The sequence below is a fragment of the Juglans regia genome, chromosome 13 (genome assembly GCF_001411555.2).
Source record: "Juglans regia cultivar Chandler chromosome 13, Walnut 2.0, whole genome shotgun sequence".
In the NCBI taxonomy this organism is placed as follows: domain Eukaryota; kingdom Viridiplantae; phylum Streptophyta; class Magnoliopsida; order Fagales; family Juglandaceae; genus Juglans; species Juglans regia.
Window position 1 is genome coordinate 4566941 of NC_049913.1, and position 11388 is coordinate 4578328.

Sequence of the window (11388 nt, forward strand, 5' to 3'; positions counted from 1 at the left end):
AAAGGAAAAAATATCTATAGTCTGTACCCTCAGCGCACGCTGTCCTCTCCTTCCAACTTCTCGGTGGATTTGAATAACAGATAAAGGAAAGCACAGAGACTCCCTCTCAGAGAGAAAGGGATTCACGAGCTCTGTCACCGTCTCCCTATCTATCTCTCTGCTCCTCTAAAAATCTGGGCACCACAACCCCCCCCCAAACCAGCTGTGTGGGTGTGCTGTGGTGGGTGAAGCTTCACGGGCTCTAGCCTATTTTCCAGTCTCTTTCTTCAACTACCTGCTTCTCTTCAATCTAGTGGCCCACGTTGAGCCACGTCGCCGCCTCCACCGCCCTTCTTCCAGCTTGATCTTGATTAGGGTTTTGTTTTGGCCACCTCTCAACTCAACCATTTGCTGTATTGAGTTTCTTATAACATCCCCACAACAATGACATAATGTGAGAGAAGGACATTGAGCTGTGCGTTAGTGCTTGGCTTTTTTTAGAGAGAGAGAGAGAGAGAGAGGGAGAGAGATAAAGAGGAAGAGAGATCGTTCGGCGATCACTGTGGGGCCGGGCATGGACATGCCGATAATGCACGATAGTGATCGGTACGAACTGGTGAAAGATATCGGCTCGGGAAATTTCGGGGTGGCTAGGCTGATGAGGGACAAGCAGACCGAGGAGCTGGTCGCCGTGAAGTACATTGAGAGGGGTGAGAAGGTTAGTGTCTAAGATACAAGGGTCCATTTGAATAGTATTCCATTCAATTTTTTTAAATTTTTAAATAAAATATAATAAATCAATTTTTTTAAATATCAAAACCATAATAATAATAATAAATAATATTTTATTTAACATTCGTCTATAATCATACAATCCCCTCAGCTTATAGTTTCTTCTTTCGTTCATTCTTTCTTTAATTCGAGCTCAGTTAGAGTTTTCTGTTCGCAAATTTAAGGATTTCCATATATTCTTTCTTTAGTAGTTGAGTGGATTATTGGGTTTGAGGGTCAATGAGATTAGTTGGTCTATGTTCGATTCTGGTTACTTCGGTATGTACGTGTTTATGTTTTGAAGGAATTGAGTTCTCGTTTGTTTTCAAGATGAGATGAGAAGAGATGAATTGAGATTAAAATTAAAAAATTAAATAAAATATTGTTAGAATATATTTTTTAATATTATTATTATTTTGAGATTTGAAAAAGTTGAATTATTTATTTTATTTTATGTGAAGATTTGAAAAAATTATAATAATAAGATAAGATGAGATGAGATGTTTTGGATCTTGGGTCTATGGGTTATCAGTACAGTACCTTGCGTAAAATTGGACCCCGCTACTGCTGACTTTTTTAGTGAGATAAATTAACAGAGAGACTCATTTCCACAAACCCCGTTTTAATAAATTTAGAACAAATGCTAGTATGACGCATGATTTTGTCCGCTCATTCTCACGGCTCATTTATTTATTTTTTTAAAAATATTTAAATATATTAAAAAATATAAAAATAAAATAAAAATAAAATAAAAAAGGAAAAGAGAGATTTGTGCTAGACACGCACAGCGGTCTATGGGGGCACGCTAGCACTGCCCATAATTTTATGAGCGATGATACAGTCCTGGGGCTAGCTCCGTGCACACTTTTTGAAAAATAGTAGAGTCACAAAAAAAAGTGAATTATTTCACATGGGTTTTAAATTTATTCACTTTTTTTAAAGAAAATGTGCGAGATTTAACTTTACAAATCATTTTCCTAATTTCATTTACTAACAAAAAAGAAAAAGAAATTATGTTATTCTACACCAATTTTGGAAGTTTTAACCACCTAATTTGAGCTTGACTTTCTATTAGAGGAGTGAAAGACTTGTAAAGCTAATCTTATTTATGCTACATACGGTAGGACATATCATATAATTGGTCATGATCAAGATCTTATTGGAAATATTGTCACGAAACTGAGGTCGGTTTTCATCCTTTTAGTAGATTGTGTTGGCTGAAACTGGCTGAAACTATCGGTCAGTCCCTGTGATATAGGCTACAGACCCTGTCATAATATGCTTTGTAAATAAAGAATCTTGACGTGCTTGGAGCCGTGTACTTTTTATGGATTTCTGTTTGGCTTTGTAGTTTACCAACTTTTATATCGTGTTAACAGATAGATGAGAATGTACGGAGGGAAATTATAAACCACAGGTCCTTGAGACATCCCAACATTGTTAGATTCAAAGAGGTCTGTCAAATCTCATTATTTTATCATATTTTCTCCCCTCGGTCTATTCTGAAATTCATTAACATGAAGATGTGACTATAGGTCATTTTAACACCAACTCATCTAGCTATTGTGATGGAATATGCCTCTGGAGGAGAGCTCTTTGAACGGATATGCAATGCTGGGCGGTTCAGTGAGGACGAGGTTTGTTATCCACCATGTTCGTTTCATTTCTGATGGTTCACCTGTGCTCATCATTTACTGTACTCCTTTCTTGTTGCAGGCGCGCTTCTTCTTCCAGCAACTTATATCAGGAGTTAGCTACTGTCATGCAATGGTACGTGAATTAGCTTTATAATATGTCTTAAAAGATACAAGAATATGTCTAAGATGGATATCTTTCTCTGTATCTTTTGTGAAGCAAGTATGCCATCGTGACTTGAAATTGGAGAACACATTATTGGATGGAAGTCCGGCTCCTCGTTTAAAGATTTGTGATTTTGGGTACTCCAAGGTACTATTTTTTTTTTTTGCCTTTTATATTGGGCAACTATGGTGCCTTTCTGTGATTTAAAAGCTTGATATTTGCATTGAAACTCGAAATACTTCAAAAGTACATCATGGGAGGGTAATTTGATTGTTTATACACTTTTATTTTTAAATTTTATTGTTTATACATGTATCAATAAAATTTCGTTTTGTATTTTCCTGTTAGGGTGCTATTAATAAAATATATTTACCTCTTTTTCAACAATATGGTCCAGTGCTTAGAACTTTGTTGTTGTTTATTTGTGGTATCTTTGTATTCATTTGTCCATCATTGGTCCTCAGTATTTATGTATTTAGACTTACCCTTTTCTTTTCTCAGTCCTCAGTGCTGCATTCACAACCAAAATCAACTGTTGGCACTCCTGCATATATTGCTCCAGAAGTGTTACTGAAGAAAGAATATGACGGCAAGGTAATGTTACTACTCAATGGAGGAATTTGATTCTGTCCAACTACTATTGTATCATCTATGGGGTACCTCTAGTTCCTCGTGGATTTTTTTTTATTTTTTAATTAGGAGTGCAACACCAGAATTTCCCAGGAGGTCACCCATCCTAGTACTACTCTCACCCAAGCACTGATCATTTATGAAGCTTTATAAATCTATTATCATAGGTTTTCCGACTTTGCATTGTAACTGTTATTAGCTTGTGGCTTATAAGTTGGTTTCTTGAACCCTACATCTGAGCATCATTCTACAATGACATTATAAGGTTAACCTGTTTGGAGGTCTTCACCATTAATAAGGTCAAATATTGGAGTTATTTCAACCACTTATACAATCGGTTTCACGAATGTAGGATCTGACTTCTAGCCCTGACCTGACAAATCCACTTGCATTTACAGAGGTTACAACCAGGTTCACTTTGAATCTTATTGGCTTTTAACTGCCATTCAGATGAAGCTTGGCCTTTGTTTTGCATTTCTTTCCCAAAAAGATGTTTTTGATTGTTAAGTAACAAAGCAAACTGTTCTAGGGTTCAGTTTTTTTCACTATCCAATGCATACACACCTAACAAAGAAGTTAATTCAAATTTTTTTCTCCCCATCCTAAGAGCTGGCATCTAGATCCCCCTCCCCCATGTGTGTACATACACACACAAAATTTAAAAAAAAAAAAAAAAAAAAAAAGAAAAAAAAAAAAGAAAAGAAAAAGAAAGAAATCATTTTGCTTTAAAATTATATTCCTCACTTGCGATTTGATTTGCATGTTTGCTCCATGCATGGTTTCTACCATCCCTAGAAGACATGGGGATTGGGGCCAATGGAATGGTCAAAGTGACATGATAATATAATGTGCCACACACATATTGGACGGACAAGAGAGAAGGTTCAAACGTCGTCTATTGGGGTAGGACATTAGACGATAGGGCTGCTCACGAAGAACCTCCTAACTGTATTGATTCTGTCCAGCATATTTTCTACCAAAATACTTTCTGTAGTGAAGTGACCAAATGTTACTGCTGTGTTGTGGTTGATTTCCTGACAAATTTCTTGGTAGATGTCATATGATAGTACATTGATTTTTTATTCTACACATGCATTCAACATAATAATTGATATAATTACTTATAATCTGCTGGGATGTCTACAGATTGCTGATGTGTGGTCTTGTGGGGTGACCTTATATGTCATGTTGGTGGGTGCATACCCTTTCGAGGATCCTGAAGAGCCTAAAAACTTCCGCAAGACAATTCATGTAAGCCATTGGACCATATTGGTGAGTTTGTTAGCTCCACTGAAATGATTGACTAAAATGACTCAATGTCTTTGCAGCGAATTTTGAATGTCCAGTACTCAATTCCTGACTATGTTCATATATCTCCAGAGTGCAGCCATTTGATCTCGAGGATATTTGTAGCTGACCCTGCAAAGGTTGGTGCACTTAGTGCGTGTGCATCTATTATTATAGAACTTCCATTTTGTGATATGACTGCCATTTCTTTCTTTTCAAACACCATGTCGTGGTTGCTTCTATGTGTTATTTGATTTTGAATTTAATTGTTTTTCCGTTGTATTTATAAAAGCTTTTAAAAAATGTTTATGCTCTTCTTGTCCTATTTTCTAGGTATGTTTTTTATGAACATGTAAATAGGGCCAAAGTTTTGAGATTTTATGGAATTGGCATGCATACACATACCTAATCCTGCCATCCTGAAGAATTTTGAGAGATGCAGTGGTTACCTCCAATTGCCTAGCCCATGGGCCGAAATGACCCCCTCAATATACCCACCCACCAAAGAAAAAGTTAGTGCTGTTCTTGGATTGTAAGCATTTATAGGAGTTAAATTGTTGTTTAAAGTGATGGTGTAAATGTGTTTTTAATCTCTTATTTGCCAACTTGCTCACTGACCGAGTGAGATAAGTGTCAAAACTATCCTACTTCAGCAACTTTAAGGATTATAGACAGTGCACAGGGTGGGTGCTTTTCATCTCCATTGACACTTTCCATTCTCATTGGCTGCACAAAAATACCCAAGATTCTTTACCCTTCCCCTTCCTTTTATCCGATTTCCTCTTCATGTCTCCAATTGGAGACGTTTGGATTCACAGCTCATCTCAGCTCATCTCAACTCATCTCAACTCATCTCACTACTATTCATTACTATTCAGCAACTTTAACTCACAAATCTCACTACTATTCACAATTCATCTCATTACTATTCATAATCCATCTCAACTCATCTCAAGTCATCTTCGAATCCAAACGTCAGAGGTTACCTGTGCCTAGCAATGGTCAAGATCTTTCTAAATGCCAACCTGCCCTGGATTTTGCTTGGCTTGTGGCTTGTCTGACCTGCAAGTGACGACAATGTATAGGGTGCTTTCCTATGTAAAAATTATGTGGGTATATATGTGCTTGTGTTTTTCCAAATCTTGGTGCTTTCTGTTCCATGCCTTGCTTTCCCGAGTCTGATTAAGGCTAGTGGCAGAATATTGACTTTCTAATTTACGTTCCCACGAATTCACTTGGCAACAGAGGATAACTATTCCTGAGATTAGGAACCACGAGTGGTTTTTGAAGAACCTTCCAGCAGATCTCATGGATGAAAACTCAGAGAACACTCAGTTTGAAGAGCCTGATCAACCCATGCAGAGCGATGAGGATATCATGCGGATAATTGCTGAGGCTACCATTCCTGCTGCAGGGAGCCAGAGTCTCAACCAGTATCTGACTGGCAGCTTGGAATTTGACGAAGACATGGAGGAGGACTTGGAGACTGATCCTGACCTTGACATTGATAGCAGCGGAGAGATAGTCTATGCAATGTGATCATAACCACTGCCTGCAAGGGGCGGTGTGTGCATTTTGTGTGGACGTAAATAATCTCCTAGGCTTTTTTTTCTTGGGACTTGGGAGTGTGGAAGATTAGAGAAAAAGCTTTCGCCGTCTCTGTAATGGAGGATTCTGTGGTGTGGAATTTGTACATGTCAATGAGAATCTGTTCTCACCTATGAATAATCTTTTCCGGTGATGTGCATCTGTTCATGACCTGTATTTTTATGTTTTGCTACTTTTCAAGTGGAATTATATATCGCACTGGTAGCACTGTAACATAACACTGTCTCTTTTCTTTTGGCGACCAATGTAACAGTATGTCAACTCCTACCTTATTTCGTTCGGAGATTGGTTTATTATTTTTCTCGTGCTTTCAAGAACTAACACTGCGTTTGGTTCGGTTCATCCGCAGATTAAAAGGCTAAAGAAGAGAGTTTATCTTTCCATTCTTTGGTTTGTCAAGGTAGAGGAAAAAATGCAACCAGGTATCGAGATGATGTCTCAGCTAGCTCGAGAAGATCACAGGTCAAAACATACGAAGTTAATCATAACAAAGAAAAAGAAATGGCAAGAGTTCAAAAGTCTACCTTGAAACCAAGCATTCCATTTAATGACAGAAGACAAATCAACATTTTTTTTTATCGTGGGGCGCTTCTAGCCGGTCTGGCTGCTTTTAGTATAGAAACAACCCTCTACTAATTATATGCCACATCAGACATTACACGTAACATATAAAATATACATCGATAGAGAATTGCAAGCTCACACAACCCCCTTTCAAAATTGTTTCTCCCTTTCAAAGATACTCAGTCCGTCTCTTGCCAACGACCACCTCAGTCCATCCCTTGTCGAACCCCACCTCTCATTCCGACGTTGACAGTTCCGACGCCCACACGTCTCATCTTTAGAGGTTGTTCTCATCCATAAAATTGTGCGATTTCTCATGGCAAATCGGCTGGATGAAACCTGTGAAGGAAGTAATGTAAGCTATTTTATTATTAATCTTCATTGATTTGGTCTTTAGAAAACCTTGTTTTTTCCTAGTTCTTAAAGTCTATTGAAATGCCTTGTTTTAATTCCTTCTATGGTACAGATTGATACACACAAGACCGAGAGAGAGACTCCCAGAAAATAGTATCATAAAATCCCCAAGCTAAGATATGATTATATTTTTTGTTTTGGATAACTGATCAGAAACAACCACATCCAAGCAAGAGTTCATGTGTTAATTTTGAATATAACAAATCATAGAGATATCAGACAGGTCCACATTCAAAGAAAAACTAGTTGTTTAGGTAGAGAATACCTTAGAGCCAGTTAGCAGACGACACTAACAGATTAATTAGCCTCTCTTCTTCAACAAAATCATGCTCAAAACTGCTCCACTCAACAAAATCATGCTCTACTCAACGAAAATGGAAGAAGAAGAAGAGATAAATAAGAGAGATTGCTTACTGTTCTGTCGCGAAATAAGATGAGAGCTCGCATGGCTGAGAGAGGCGGTCATTTCACCACCACCATCGTGAGATGGGGCTGTCGTCACGGAAGGGGGTGGGTTGAGAGGGGCTCCGATTTCTTTTGTTTTAGGGGTTGGGCACATAGAAAGGGGGGGGGGGGGGGGGGGAGGGTATCAAACATTGAAAAGGCTCTTTCATCGTATGCATCTCGATCACATAGTTGAATAGGTGTGCCTCATACGTGGCATCACAGGGTTGGCAGGCTATTTTTAATCTCTTATAAGCCCAACCGGCACTAAGGTATTCTCTTTTCTATTCAATGCTTATGTTCAAATCCAACTCTTCTTTTTTGTTGTACAGAAAATTCCGATTTTGTCAATGGAAACTTATTATAAAACCAATACCAAAAGATACAGACTCCAAAAGGCTGAGACAACATTGAAGCTCACCCCTTTTGACAATCAGCAACATACGGCCAACCCTCTCCTATATATTAAAAATCTAAGATGCATATGGGCTTGAGTTGGATGGCTCTGATCCTATTTAGAATTGTAAATTTCAATGACTTGGGATATAGATAAAATTTTGGGGAGGGTTTCTTGTAGTTTCTCAACTGACCAAGAAATCTCATCTTCCTTAGCCTAGTGGGGTATGAGCAGGAACCAATGAAAACATCTAATCATTATTAATTTTAAATATAAATATTTTTTAATTGTAAATTTTTATTTTTATCTAATCATTACCTAATCATTATAACTTTTCTAAATTTTCAAACAAAACATAAAAACTAATTCAATATTTTTAAATCCCAAAATAAAAATAATATTATAATAATATTATAATTTTATAATATTTTTATTCAATCTTTACTCTCTCATTTCTCAAACAATAAAATATCTTAACTCAAATTATATAATTACAATTTATATACTATTTACATATTTCTCATTTGATCTCACCACATTTATGTAACCAAACAAGACATAAAAACACCAGAGGTGGTGTGTCTTGAAAGAATTACCATTCCATTGTCAAACAAACTTGGGAAAGCACGAAAATATTTTGTGGTAAACATAACTTGTATTTTAGATTTTTTTTCTATTGCAAAACACAAAAAACTAACGCCTAGTTTGTTTTCACAAACAAACCAAACCAAACACAAAATATTAATCTTTACAAAATTTTTAAACTTCCAAATAAAATACAAAAAATAATTTAATTTTTTCAAATTTCAAAATAAAAATAATATTATAACAATATTTTATTTAACTTTCATCTCATTTCATCTATGTAAATAACTGAACGAGACCTAAGGTGTTGTTTGGGAATAAAGATGGTTTCATATCATTTCATCCCATTTCATTTCATTTCCTTATCAAATATCACTCAAATACAAATACTTTTCAATTTTAAATTTTTAACTTTTTCATCTAATCATTAACTAATCATTATAACTTTCTCAAACTTTCAAATAAAACACAAAAAATAATTTAACTTTTTCAAATTTTAAAACAATAATAATATTAAAAATTTATATTCTAACAATATTTTACCTTTATAATATTTTTATTTAATTTTTTCTTTCATTTTTCAAAACTTAATAAAACATCTTAACTCAAACTATTTCACTACTATTTATAAATCGTTTCACTATTATTCACATATATTTCATCTCATCTCATGCTCCAAGAGAAAAAATATTCAGAGGGTAGTTGTCTACATCACAAACCAGAAGGAATAACATAGAGAACTCTGGAAGCTACACTACGGAAACTCTAAAATAAGCCTCTAAATATAGGAACATAAGTACAATCAAATCACATTAGTTTATAAATTTATTTTTGTGTGATCTATTTGTGACTTTAGCACTTTTTCTAAACTAAAAGTAGTATGATGATAACTAAAGAAATACATTACAAACTCCCAATAATGAAAATAGTCCCCCAAGTAGGATGATTAATTGTCCAAAACCAAGTCCCAACATAGCAAAATCACTCCAAGGAGGATGGATTCCATGCTGTCTCAAATGTCCCTATGACAAAATTCTAATTGAATCTGGAGCTCGGAAAGGCACTACTCGATTTCTCTGGAGCTTTCTCCCACCTCAACATCTTCAAGCCAAACAAAACTGGGAACATACAGAAGTGCAAAGAATCTTGAATGAATACCAGTAGTCTCCAAGAATATGCAATTTTCGTTTTTGAAATCATAAGAATATATATTGTCATCAATGAAATATATGATCTCCTCGTTTTCCTTGTACTTGATGATCTTGAAACCACGAGGTGACGATAAGCTTTCCATTGGGTTCTCTAAAGCAAGCACTTTTGTCCAGGATTCGGTGACACCATACTCCTTCATCACCCACACTTCAATATCTGGATTTCCATCGCCGAGGCCATAGATGTTGGATACACAGAGACAATCTGTCAATACTCCTAGACCCAACCACTCAGGACACTCTTCATTATCCAAGGGAGGACGAGGTAGCTCCAAAATTGACTGGAACTCCTCACTGTCAAAATCAAAGGAGCAGATATAGTCATTGAGTTCGGGGCTATCTCGAGTGAAAATAAAATGGAATGCTCCGTTGAAAAAAGTGCCATCTAGTGTCGTACAAAACAAAAATTTCTGTGGGACATCTGCAATGTTTCTCCAGGTGACAGCACCAACTCCAAGCGTACAGATCTCTGCTGCCCATTTGGTTCTTGACCGGGATTCTCTTCTGGGTTGAATTTTAAGCACCTTGTATAGGCCTGTCTCTGGACTAATTCCAATCCTCAGCATGGGTTTGAAGTGTGAAATGCCATGCTCCTTTTGGCTTTCGGGAAGAGTTATGCGCTTTCCGATGATTGGATTAGATACACTAACTCGTTTTTCCCTGTAATTCCACGAGCAGATTAAGCCATTCAAGGAAGCCGCACCATTAAAATCAAACTCCATCCCCAATTTCGTTATCATTACATTATCTTCTCTAGATAAATGCTCGAAAAATAAACAGTCTGGACTTACTCCTGTTGCGAGGGCTGTGACCGATCTCGAGAGATGGAAGCTGACAAATATAGGGCCTGAAAGCAAATCCCGCCATTCCTTGCATACGCCCCTGCATTGGACCAGCGTCTTCATGGGAAGTCTGCAGAAAATATCTACAAGGACATCGCCTGGCACTTCTTCTAGACATGCATTCTCCCTAGTATCCATTGCTGCAACTTGAATGAAGAATTACAATGGAAAGTCTTCGTTCTGTGTTCCACACATCAAAACCTTCCTGCAGATGTCAATTTTAAGGCTTGCACGCTCAAGGGATATCAATCTTTCATCCTCTGTTTGGTTGAATACTACTATAAAATAACAGTTGATAAACACGATAACACTACAGGAGTTTTAATTCAAAAAGAGATGCATTGTAAGTAGAATTATAGCTCAATTATATTTCTTAATCTCGAGTTTGTTTTGTTTATAGATTGATCTTTTTCTCTTCGAGAAATGCTACAAGGAAAGTCTTGCACCACACACCTCTATTTAATCAACATGTGATTTGTCATTTTTATGATTTTATTTAAATACATACATTAAGATAAAATGATAAAAATGACAAATTAAATATTGATTAAGTGAAGTTGTGTGGGAGTAAGACTAAAGATTTTTTTTTCTTCTCCTAAATGCAAGATACATCTTTTTCGGTCTTTCTGGGCAAATCAGCATCATAAAGGGATTGACTTGGATGAGAAACATGATCAGGATGAGATACGCGGGGAGTCTTTTCAGATAAACAGGTTTAAAGTTCTAGAATGGGAAGAAGTATGAAGATTTCTATGAGCAAATTACTGCCTTGAAACGGTCTGGCCTATTGGCTTATGAATTCCGGGTTGAAAGTGAAGATTGACAAGTAAAAATTGTCAAAATACATATTTGCTAG

General features: G+C 36.4%; 2 protein-coding genes across 2 annotated transcripts; one reads left to right on the top strand and one right to left on the bottom strand.

Annotated features, from left to right (window-relative positions):
* LOC108982764 (serine/threonine-protein kinase SRK2E) lies at positions 1-6373 on the top strand. The gene is made up of 9 exons (XM_035684754.1): positions 1-697; positions 2130-2204; positions 2286-2387; positions 2467-2520; positions 2605-2697; positions 3052-3144; positions 4327-4431; positions 4509-4607; positions 5713-6373. Exons 1-9 carry the CDS (start codon positions 554-556, stop codon positions 6004-6006), a joined length of 1059 nt encoding a protein of 352 aa, XP_035540647.1. The 5' UTR covers positions 1-553; the 3' UTR covers positions 6007-6373.
* Positions 6374-9542: 3169 nt separating this feature from the next.
* Positions 9543-10670, bottom strand: LOC109010222 (F-box protein At3g07870-like). Its single transcript, XM_018990984.2, has one exon. The coding sequence runs from the start codon at positions 10668-10670 to the stop codon at positions 9543-9545; it is 1128 nt and encodes a 375-aa protein (XP_018846529.1).
* Between the last annotated feature and the right edge of the window lie 718 nt (positions 10671-11388).